The following is a 12,585-nucleotide window of genomic DNA, read 5'->3' on the forward strand; positions in this document are numbered from 1 at the left end:
GAAAGACAGCACTTCACCTCATGTTTCAAGTAAAAGGGGGTAAGTGTGACTGATACAGCCCATCCAGACCAGTAAGAGATTTGTGGCTATGAAAGTTTATTTTAACAAGGATTTCTGAATATCTGGATTAACCCCCTGGCCCCCACAAGACAGATAACATAGCACCACATGGGTCACATTACTTACATCATACTTCATACTGTAATAAAATGTTAAGGGAGCCTTCTTGGTGAAATGCCACATAATAATACATTGAAATAATGAGAAACAACAATTTCACTCCAAACTGGTTTGGAGATAAAGAAGCCTTCAGATGAAAATAATCAAATTACCTGCTATCTGCAAAACATTCTACGTCAGCAGCCCATGCCACATTTATTTGATATTTTTCTGTAGATAAATAAAAATGTGAAGTGGGCACAGGTAGGCTTCCATAGCCATGTTATCAATATTTACTGCGTGGAAATGCTCGTGTAACCCAGGGACCACAAGTCATGTTACAGCTTTTTCATTAGGGGTTATGTATTCTACCTCTGTGAGAGGGACACAAAGCTGGCCTCAAACTGTGCTTTGCAAAACAAAATAGTAAGTGCAGTGATAGCACAGTGTAGCAGTCATGGCAGTTGAATTTGAGTAAATTTAGGAGAGGTTTTGAGCACATGAAGAAGTACTCTAGGAGCAAAGTGTACTTCTTCAAACACTCGGGGTTAAGACTCAGAGATGGAAGGGCAGAGGTCTGGAAAAGAAGGAGAGAGCGCAACTCACAGCTGCACCTGCAGGCCCAGTTGTGTGAACCTTTCATTTCAGTCAGCCACATCTGAGTTTTCCAAAAATTAAAAAAGAGAAAGGTGGAGGGGGGAAAAAAAGGAAAAAGGACATAAAATAAACGGGTTTCTTGTTACTTGGTGCCAGGAATAACTGAGCAGTAACTTTCCATGAAGGAATCCCTTCCCACGTGTGAGGTTCGCGGATGCCATACCTACCACCTGCCCATCATAATCAGTGCCCTCTTTTTTTATATATGTGTATATGCATAGATACATGAATGCATCTATGCCTATATACATGTGCATAGATGTATATATGCACATGTATATATGCACAGATACATTTATGCATGTACATTATGCATAGATACTTTATAGGTATGTCCAAAAATACAATACGTCCTTTAGGAGGCTGCGCCGGCCGCCTCACGCCACTGCGACAGCTGCGGGAAAAAAAGATCAGCAGGGGCTGCACTCGTTGTCCACTAGATTTTAATTTCCAGAGGAAGAACGGGACGCTAATGTAGATTTTTATTTTTTTTCCCTAATTTAATTTAATTTCACTATATCCCGCGCTCGCCGCGGCGCTGCCCGCCCGCCATGTCGCGGCGGGGCGGGGCCGGGCCGTGCGGCGGCGGCGGCCGTTGCGCCTGCGCGGTGCGGGGGGTGCGGCCGGCCATGGCCGCCTCCGTGTTCTGCTGCTTCTCCTGGTGCCGGGATGGCGGCGCCGGGCACATCCCGCTCAAGGAGATGCCGGCCGTGCACCTGGACACGCAGCGCATGGGTGAGTGGGGCAGGGGCGCTGCCGCCGGCGGGCGGCTCCCTGGCGGGCAGGGCCGCAGCCCCGGAGCGCGGCACGGGGGGTAACCGCTGGGAAAGTCGCCTTGGGGCTGCTTCTTTAGCAGGAATTGGCAGGTTTTTAAACCAAGGAAGCGTGGTTTGGAAGTGGCTTAAAGCAGTTCGTGTTTAACTGAAGTTGATGGGCGCAGTGAGTGTGTGAGGAGGCCGAGGGCGGCAGGCTGCTCGGCGGGGCTGCCGTGGCAGGGTGGGCACGGCTGGTTCAGAGCCGAGGGGCTGAGCTCGCAGAACCGCGGAATCGGTGGGGCTGGAAAAGAGTTCTGAGGTCATCGAGGCCCACCTGTGCCCCAGCGCCACCACGTCACCCGGACCAGGGCACTTAATGCCACATCCTGCCTTTACTTAAACATCTCCAGGGACGGAGACTCCACCTCCAGTTACGGCAGTGGGGATGGAGAAGGAGCCAGGCCGTGCAGAGTCTTATCCTGCTGCTCTTTTGGGGATTACCCTTAGCATGAGCTGTCCACAGAACCGTGCCCGGGCTTTGCTGAGGACAGAGGGGATCTGGGCCAGCAGCAGCAGAGCCGGGAGAGCTGGGGAGGAATAGGTGCGGTCCGGTGCTCGGGCACAATTGTTAGCCACAGCCTCCCACGTGCTTGGCCATGAAGTGCTCCAATGGAGAAGGAAAGCTTAGCAGAGAATTTTTTCCTCTCTGTATTGGCAGGCACATTTCTAATATTTCGGAGACTAACTAAACACCTTGCAATTCCATCATCAATCATTTCTACCCGAAATGCTTTTCCTTCTTGTTGCAGAATGCTTTTTGTCGGATGTTAGAGAACAGAGTACAGGGCTTTGGTCTCACAGTGAACCCTTTCTGACTAAATTGTAAGTTATGCTTTTGATGTGGCTAAAGCAAAGGTGATAATCAGCATGGTGCCATAAAGCCCGAGAGGTGAAAATTAGATCAGCTTATAGATTTAAAATAAATAAACCCTAGTGGAAAGATGAACTAGCCTGTAAACAACCTTCCTTCGCTTGCTTCAAAGTACAGCCCATCATCATATTTCTCACAGACTAATGAAGCTTTTACTTGGGGCAGAAGTAACAAAACCTGGTCTCAATATTTAGGGCTTTTGAGGGCTGCTTTCAGGTTTCTAAAAATGTTTTGAAGTTCTGTGGGTTTCTTTTTTTCTATTTGCAGGAACGGATGTTGTCATTGTTAAAAATGGCAGAAGAATATGTGGCACGGGAGGATGCTTAGCAAATGCACCTTTGCATCAGAACAAGAGTTATTTTGAGTTTAAAATCCAGTCCACAGGTTAGTCAGCAAAAAATACACAACTTTAAACTTGGGAGGTGTGTTACATTGCCTGCTGGTGGCAGTATCTCAAAGGCTCAGCACATGCATCTTTCTAATTGCACCCTTGAACTTGTGAACGTTAGAGAGATTTATAAGTTACCGTGTGAAAGGAAATTTCTTTTTTTTTCTTTTTTAATTATGACTCTAAAATATTAAAAATAATAGTAAGGGTATTGCTAAAGGAGTGCAAATACTAAGCCCCCACATTGTTCTGTATGCTGTTATAGGCATGTTTTTCAGGTGGCATATTTTAGAAATGATTTTTCCTCAATAAATGCTTATGACCACATAAAACACTGTAGCTATGGAGTATTTTTTAAGGAGAGCAGTTTATCCAGTGATGTTTGTATCTATTTGTCTACCCTCATTTGCACTTAGCAGGCACAGTTCGCCCAAGCAAGGGTAACACTCGTTGTGCTACCCTTTGCTCTTCAGATCAAGTGTGTAGCACTTACTCTGACACTGCCTTATCCAGAGGAGCCTTTCAGCACCTTGTTCCTTTATTTGCTCCTACAAATACAGTCAGCTTCACTACTACAGAGAGCACTCCAGACGTGCCTGCATTCTGGCATGAAAAGTCAGCCTGTATTTTTAAAAGCTGCTAGCAGACACACTGAAAATGAAGCTCTGCTTTCCTGAAGTGTGTGTGGGGAGGGAAGAAGAAGGGAAGTGTTAGTCCTGAGGCAGGCCTTATGTACCAGCTGGAGCTTGATGCTGAAACTTTTTGGATAAGAATTGTTTGCCTTCAGGTGGGTCAGAGTGCAGGCAGCATGTACACAGATCTGCCCACAACACCTTGCAGTCCAGCTAGCTGGTTAGTTTTGAGCTACATGTAAGCCCATATCCAATTTAACTTGGCAATTTTATTATCCTTTTTTTGGGAAGAATCATAGCAGGTGTTGTTCATCTATGGTCATTATTCAGACAGATAGTCTATCCATGTTCTTAACACTTGAGAAACATGGGAGATAAACTCTCCTGGTTTCTGTGTGCCTTTTTTCCTCTATTCCTGTGCCCCAAGGCAGGAGAACTGTGGAAGACTTACTTCTGGAAATCTAAGATTTACTTTATCCCTGCACAGTCAATTAGAGGTTATCTATGGGGTCACCCTGACTATTATGAAGTTTTTTCAAGTTGAATCACACTCTTACCTTTTCATTCTTGCTGTTAGAGTAAATTATTCTACAGTTTCATCTTCTGAAAATAAGTTTCTTACATATTTGCCTCATTTTAGTCTTCTCTAGACTAAAAAGTGCCAGTTTGTTGGGGTTTTTTTTCATTATCACCTTATAGATAAAATTTTTACACTTTTGATTGGTTTTGTTGTTTCTTCTACAATATCTTTAGTCAGCCTAATTTATCTTGAGGTACAGTGCTTAAAATGGATGTTCTGCTTCAGCAGCAGTAGATTACCTCATCTGTTTTATACATGCCACACATCCAGAAGTTTTCCACATCAGTAGAGCACACTCACACTCAGCAAGTGTCTGTGAGCTGGTTACCAAGCCACTACTGTATTTGTGCCAATTACTGTTCCTACTTACCTACTCTTCTTCATATTTAAATAAAAACATATGCACTTTCTTTATCTCTAACTAGTTAGTCACTTTAAACCTCTCAAGAGCTTGCAGTCCTGTCAGGCTGGGATTGGCAGCGCGTTTAATCAACACATTGTCATGTTATGCAAGTAATTGATGGTAATACAGAACAGTATCTGACCTTGTGCATTCAATGCAAAACCTCAAACCCCACTTGAGTCATCTTTTTTGATTTGACAGGGTGCTACTGGTGAGTAATCCTGGAATAGTTTTCTAACCACTCGTGCCTTCATATTGCTGTAACTGTCTGGACCATGTTTTCAGCATTTGACTATTTTCAGTGTTGTATGAGTTTCAAAATTATTACCAAATCTAGGTCTGTAATATTAACACTTTCTTTTTTTCCATAAGACTAGTCTAACTAGCTGAAAAAGGAAAATTTGTTGTTTACAGATCCATGCTAGTTGGATTTAATTTTTGTGTCCACCTACAGCCTCAGAGTTTGTATTCAATATTTTTCTGGGGATGAAAGTTAAGCTGAGTGGTTACAGTTCTCTTTCTCAGAGAACCTTCTTTTTCAAGATAGATGCTGTTTGTCTTCAGTCTCCTGTGGCTACTTGTGCTGGGTCTGCTCAGGATGGAGTTAATTATCTTCATAGCAGCTCCTGTGGTTGTGTGTTTTAGATTTGTGACCAAAGCAATACTGATAACAAAATGATACTGGTAACACACTAATACTTCAGCAGTTGCTGAGCAGAGCTTGCACAGCATCAAAACCTTGTCTGTTTCTCACTCTGCCCCTCCAGTGAGTACGATTAGGGTTGCAAAAGAGCTTGTGAGGGGATAAAATCAGGTGGATGACCCAAAATAGCCAACAAGATATTCCATACCACATAGCACCTGTCTTGTTCAGGAATAAATGGGAGAGGAGGGGATTTAGGGAGATTAGCCATCTTTTACTTGGGAATTGGCTGGGCATCAGTCTACCCCTGGGAAGTGGTGAGTGATTGCCATTGCATCACTTTTTTCTTGTTGTCTCTTTCACTTCTGCTTTACTTACTAAACAATTTTTATCTTTAGCCACAAGTTTTCTTGGTTTTACTCTTCCTTTTCCCTTCCTCCATTCCACGAGGGCCTGAGTGGGGTGGGGGAAGAGAATGACTGGTTGGATGGTGCTTAGCTGCCAGAGCTAACCCACAATAGTTCTGGTATTTCCAGGAGATATTTACTGGTAGTACCATCATGGCATTAGTTAAAAAACAAATTCTTTATGCTGTCCTGCTTCAGTCAGTCTTCAAAATAACATGGTTTTTTTCTTACTGTGTTAATATCACATTTTAGGGATTTGGGGTATAGGAGTTGCAACCCAGAAAGCAAACTTGAATCAAATTCCACTTGGTCGAGATGTCCACAGCCTGGTGATAAGAAATGATGGAGCTCTCTACTATAACAATGAGGAGAAAAATAGGCTACCAGCAAACAGCCTTCCTCAGGAGGGTGATGTGGTGGTGAGTTTCTTAAGGCTTTCTTACTTCCTCACCTAAATGCCTCTTATTTACAGCTCTGTTTTAAGTCAAATTGTTCAGTTTGCATCTCTCAGTTTGGAAAGTGCTGGGATATAAATTCCTGTTATCTCTGAATGAATCAGCAGCCTGGACATGGGTGGACTTCATTCTTGGTATTGATAGGTTCCTAATGAGGGATGGACTTGACCAGGGTTTGAGAAATAGTTTCTGGTGCTGTATTTCAGTATCTACCTGACTGATAATTCCCATCATGAGGATCTTATGTTGTTTGAGATGGGATCTGCCTGAACAAATAATGTGCTGGAATGCATTACATGTCTATGCACCATGCCCAGCTGAACTCAAGAACCCTTAGCTAACTGGTTAATGATTAGCAGGACAGAGCAGGGCAGAGATGGGTCCTGGGTGATAAATTAATTGTATTTTTAGCCACACTTTTGTAGTTTATGGGGGATATTGAGTGGGGAGGGGGGGTAATGTTCACTAGAAAAATGATTGAGGGAAAATTTTAATTTTTTGTACCTTACTATTTCAGGTTTCTCAAAACATCCTTAAGTGACTTTGTTCAAAGTGCTGGTTTTTTAGTACTGTCATTTTCTCCATGTCCTCTTAGGTATTTTAAAAAATACATGAGAGCAATGCAATGAAATTGAGACCATTTATCCCCCCTACTTTTTCACACTGGGTAACTTGCCTCTCTATAGCCATGGTTAGAAATGCCAAATCTGTAGAAGCTGCAATCAGCTAGGGGTGATAACTCCACCCTTAACCCTCAGATAAAATAGTGGTCTTTTAATCCCCTTCTGAAATTGTTTTTTGAAGGGTTGCGGTTTGTTTCAGGCTTTGGTGAACTAGTGTGATCTGAACAGCTTCAGCTAATCACAAAGAACACAACTGATGTGTTACTGCTAACTTCCTCATTTCCATAAGTATCAAGTTATTTTGTTCTGTCATGAAAACAAATTTTTGAAGTCCTGCATGAGCTCACAAATTGTCACAGTCAGACATACCAAAGCAGTGAGGGAAGTCCTTTAGCTAACAGATGAGTAAGTTACTATCTTGTTAGCGTTTGCCTTCTGCCCTGTGGTCAGCATATTTATAGCGTTGTGTGTGAAACCACGGTCTGCTGCTGCCAGCAGAGTAAATGAGCTGACAGAGGTTTCCATATGGAGGTATGGAAGGGTGAACTTGGTTCCTGGCATCATTATTTACTAAAGTTATTACAGGGAGAAGATACAAACAAGAAGATTGCAATACTCCTTCTCATACTCAAAATCATTGAACATCTTGTGTTTCTTTAACGTGGTGAAGTTTGGAAATTTGTTCTGTTAACTCAGTAAGATGTGGAGTGTATTGTGCAGTACTGTGCTGCATCCCAGTTGGAATGGGCACTAAGGAATCCTGAGTATTTGAGAATACATATGTTACTGGTCACTTATTAACTTCTAGTCCTTGGCAGGATATGTCAAGTGAGATTTTCTAGGATGCTGTGGTTTGCATAATGGTGTTAAAATCTGCCTATGGCTAAGAAAGCTAAGTAGCAGTCTTATGTGTATAAACTTGTTGATGCTTTTTTTTGTTAATTTTCTGTACTTTGTAGGGCATTACATATGACCATGTAGAATTAAATGTATATTTAAATGGCAAGAACATGCATTGCCCAGCTTCAGGAATCAGGGGGACTGTCTATCCAGTGGTCTATGGTAAGTCAGAGATTTTCAAACTGTTTCACATTATGGAAAATATTTTCATTCCAGATCTGTTTTGTGAGCTGTGTATTCTTCTGACTTAAATGTAACACACATCAGTCATCTATTCTTGGCAACTCCAACAATTAATTACATGAAAATTTAAACCTAGAAAATGACAAAAGAATATTTTTGACTCATTTTTAGTGCTGCTTAATAGGAAAAAGAGCACTGCTTACTCACTGCTTATAGTGTCCACATCCAGCAAGCTGGGGAGTTGCTGCACTCAGTCTAAAAGTTGCCAGGTAAAAAAAAAATGAAGCAGATGGCAGACTTGTGGGTTAATCTGATTTATATGTGAAGCTTGATATTTGTGCCTTTTAATTTCCCATACTTCATAAATGCCAGCAGTGTTCCATAGCAATAGAATTGTTGTTTGTGTTTTCTTGAACTTCCTGTGCAGTTTCTGCTCTTTGCTGCTTGTCCTGTTGCTCTGCACCACTGAGCAGTGCCTGGATCCACCCTTTTGGCACCCTCCCTTCAGATACTCACAGATATTGGTGAGGTTCCTTCTCAGTCATCTCCTGTTGAGACTGAGCAGACCCAGCTCCCTCAGCCATTTTTCATAGGAGAGGTGCTCCAGTCCCTTCATCATCTTCATCACCATCCTCTGGACCTGCTCCAGGAGCTCCATCTTCAGTTTATCTGAGCCTCATTTAAATAGCAGCCGCAATAATTTTGGTTGTAAGGATAACCCTTAGCTGCATGTTAGGGATAATTTTTAATTCATGGTGGGCTCCTAACGAACTGTTGGCATGTTCCCATTTATATCTTGATACATTTTGATTGATACGGAGTTTTATGAACAGGAAGAAAACACACCAGTTGATTGTAGACTCTTTGAAGTCTGTGAATGTAGCTGGTGAATCCCTTGCTTCCAAGCCCTGAGGGCGGAATGGTTGTACATGGCCAGGCTGTGATGTGTCCTTCAGCCACTTGATGGCGCCGCTAAAATGCTGTGGCGGCAGCTCCTCGTGCAAAACCTTCACCATCGTCAGCAGCAGCAGCCGAGTTACTGTGTGGCTGCATCCTCCTGTCTTTTGGTAGGGGTCTTACGCAGCATGAAGAATGAAGGTTGCTTTCAGAAAATACTCGGTGGCATGTCACCCTACTGTTAACCTTTTTTCTCTGACTCAAGAAGTTCCATGCCTGGAGAATGCAGTGACCTTTTATTGCCAGGCTCTTTGGGTCTTCTTCCACAAGTGGGCATAATTTCATTATAATTATCATGTCTCCTACATGTAGCTATAACTTGAAGCCTACAGGTTGTTTTTTTACGCTACTTACTTGGTATAAACTTCAAGAGTCCTTAATTTAATGTGAACTTCTAGTCCTGTGGAAGGATTTGGCTATACAGAAGGGAGTTTCTCAAACATTTACTCTATTCAGACTAGAACTATAGATATCTTTTTAAGAGGAAGGTGGCAGATCAGGCAAACACAGTGTCAAACTTGAGAAGATAAAACAAAAAAATGGACTTAAAGGTTATTCCCTACAGCAGCTGTACCTCAGGCACTTTAATGGAAGCAAGACATAAACACTGTGTAAGTACTAGAGAACTGTACAAACACACTGATAGGAGTTTTCACAAAACCTAGGGGGGAAGAATTCCAACCTTGTCTTTGAGATAGTTAAGTTCCAAAATATGGAGATGAACCTTTTCTTGTTTGAACTAATGTTGATGTTCTGCCAGCTTCATCTCAGAAGTTGTCTTTGAAACAGACCTTGCTTTTCTGACTAGGTGGGTGTTTCAGTTTGCTAGTGAAGTACACAAAAGTGTTGCTCTGAAAATACTCATCAGTTTCTTTTTCATATTCTACATTGAAAGTACTGTTGTAGGTGGGTAGATTATGCAGGGGGTCAAAACCAGGGAGAAGTTCTGTACAAAAAAAACCACAAAAACACAATAATTTCCAATTTCAAGAAGCAGTCAAAGAAGCTCTCTTTGCATCATATGCCAATACTGATGGTTTGATACCACTGCTGCAGACATGATGAAACCTTGTAAACCTCCAGAAAGCCACTGTAGACAGGTGAAACTCCAACAGAATTAGTAACAGAAAAATATGCACATGAAGAGGTGACATCCCTGCAAGGTTTATCTGGTAGGAGCCTTAGTCTGTAGATTTCTGGAGAAATGGAGTAGAAAATTTGGAATTGATAGCCTGAAGCTCTGCTAACACTCCTAGTGAAATTAGACATTCTCATTGACTTCACTGAGGAACCATTACCAAGTGAACAGCAGAAAAGAGAGATGGTTTGCTCTCCTGGCTTAAGGCCTTACCAAATTCATTGAAGAGATTTATTTTAATTGTGTATATGTAATGGGTGTATTGAAGAAATTCTTTGTGGTTTGAGCACAGTCTACAGTTTATTAAGATGGTTTAAAAGAGGATCAAACTGTTAGTGTTCCTTCTCTAATTCCTTATTTTTGATTCTCCTCTGCAGTTGATGACAGTGCCATTCTGGATTGTCAGTTCAGTGAATTTTATCATACACCTCCACCTGGGTTTGAAAAGATCCTCTTTGAGCAACAAATCTTCTGAATGTCTTCATACTGAGAATTTGCACCCTGCACTGTTGCAAAAGCTCTGTCATCTTGAAGCCTCACTTTACTTTTAGGAAACATATCTGTATTTTTAGTAAGCACTTGTGACTGTTGTCTGCAGAATAAATACGTTAACTGCAAGACCAGGTAAATGTGTTGCTGTCCAAATAAGAGTTTTCTGGCATTGTTTTGTGGTTAAAAATGAGCATTTTGAGGCAGTGTTTTCCTCTGATTTGTACTTGATGCATAAGGAGACTAGGGATATTGCTGTTTTCAGTAGTATATTCAGTATTTTGGATAAACTGGAGCTCTGTAAGGCAAATAGTTCTTACACATATGATAGCTATGGAGATGGATAGTTGTCATGATTTTTTTCCCCCAGCTGTTTTCTCACAGAAATTATGTACTTTTTTTAAAGGATGCATTGTGTTTGTAGTCTGTGATTTGGAATTGTGGTGTCCTCCCAGTTGTGCACAATGACTAACAATACAATGACATAACTAGCAGCTGGATACTTGCTAGATACTTGTTTCTTGGCAAGGTGTAGGTTAATCCATTCCCTCAATCTTAGACCAGCAAATACAGCTTAACTGTTTCTTTTAGCTTTTAATTTGCTTTTATTGTGACTAAAAAAATAATAGAATATTTTCTAGTAATACTTTTTTGTTGAACCTTAAAAAGTAAACCTGAACACTACCTGTGTGTTTGAGGACCACCATGCTCTGGTAAGAGAGTAAGTACAGGTCATTCAGGTTGGGTAAGCAAAGATCCAGGTGAAGGGTATGAGATGTTATGGTGAAGCCTTACATCTAAACTGTAAATTAGATTATTCTCTTATGGAATAGCATATTTAATTTCTTCATGAATCATTTATAAACGGCTAAGACATTGTTCTAAAATGTAATGCCCTTGAATATACATTGTGAGATGCTATTTTTTCCCCCTCTTGTCATATTTAATATACTTCCTAGAAGAATTTTTATTGTAAAAAAAATCTTCATACTGAATGTTTGTGTTTTGGTTTTGGCTTTTCCTGGGTTAATGTGTTTGCATAAATGATTTTATTTAAATATTTTTAGAAATTAACCTTATTATGAAATTTTCAAATACAAACAGCTTTCTCAAAGTCTTTCACCTTAGAATTTACTACTTTTGTCTTAACTCTGTGGCCCGTGTTTTCCTTCCTTTTAGCCTTGCTGTCACGTGACAGTATTGGATAGAACTTTTCAACCTCGTCAGCATTATGGTGTAAACCTCAGGAAATTAGAGTGCAATTTTATCATTTCCCTTTGAAGTCTCCTCAAATCAGAGTAGGATAATAAGAAATAAAGTCTAAATCCTAAAACACCTTCCCCCCACACCTCCTTTCTTTCTGGGCTTAAATTTTTTTCCCAATTTGCTCTACCTCATTCCCCCAGCAGCACAGAGGGACAAGGAATGGGGGCTCTGCTCAGTTCATCACATGTTGTCTCTGCTGCACCTTTTTCCTTAGGGGAAGGACTCCTCACATTCTTTTCCTGCTCCACTGTGCTTCCTTCCCTTGGGAGAAATTCTCCAGAACTTCTCCGCTGTGAGTCCTTTCCATAGGATGCAGTTCTTCATGGGCTGCTCCAGCATGGATCCCTTACACTGGGTGCAGTCCTTCAGGAACAGACAGCTCCAGCATGGGTCCCCTTGGGACCTGTTCTGGGTCACAGCCTCCTTGAGGGTATCCATGTGCTCTGGGTGGGGCCCTTCACAGCATGCAGGGAGATCTCTGCTCCCCCATGGATCCCCACAGGCTGCAGTGGCACAGCTGCCTCACCATGGGCTGCCCCAGGGACTGCAGGGGAATCTCTGCTCCAGTACTAGGAGGACCTCCTGCGCCTCCACTGACCTTGGTGTCTGTGGGCTGTTTCTCTCATGTTCTCACCCCTCTCTCTGGCAGAAATGGTGCAGTTTTCCCCCCCCCACACACCCCTTTTTATCTGTTATTTTAGGGCTCTGCCGCTGTCTCTGCTGGGCTTGGTCTTGGCCAGCTGTAAGTCCATCTTGGACCCAGCTGGATCTGTCACAAATGGGGGAAGCTTCCGGCATCTTCCCATGGAAGCCACTCCTGTAGCCCCCTGCTACCAGAACCTTGCCATGACATCCCAATACAGCTTCCACACAGCCTGGCTTCAAATGTCTGATGCAGCTCAGCAAGTCCCAGGTGCCAGGGATTGCCTGTGACCTCTGTCTGAGGCCAAGAAAAATGGCCCTCTGTCCTTCCAGGGGTGTGCTGTCTTGGAGAAGCTGTGCTGCCAGCTGGATGGGTT

At 42.3% G+C, this 12,585-nt stretch overlaps 1 protein-coding gene across 1 annotated transcript; it reads left to right on the top strand.

Annotated features, from left to right (window-relative positions):
• The first annotated feature begins 1,423 nt into the window (after positions 1 to 1,423).
• SPRYD7 (SPRY domain containing 7) lies at positions 1,424 to 11,635 on the top strand. The gene is made up of 5 exons (XM_054272105.1): positions 1,424 to 1,551; positions 2,770 to 2,886; positions 5,808 to 5,974; positions 7,593 to 7,695; positions 10,189 to 11,635. The coding sequence occupies exons 1-5, from the start codon at positions 1,446 to 1,448 to the stop codon at positions 10,284 to 10,286; spliced, it is 591 nt and encodes a 196-aa protein (XP_054128080.1). The 5' UTR covers positions 1,424 to 1,445; the 3' UTR covers positions 10,287 to 11,635.
• Positions 11,636 to 12,585: the final 950 nt, after the last annotated feature.

Source organism: Melozone crissalis, unplaced genomic scaffold (genome assembly GCF_028551555.1).
Source record: "Melozone crissalis strain CALT ecotype California unplaced genomic scaffold, PUWL_Pcris_2 ptg000013l_1, whole genome shotgun sequence".
NCBI classification, from domain to species: Eukaryota; Metazoa; Chordata; class Aves; order Passeriformes; family Passerellidae; genus Melozone; species Melozone crissalis.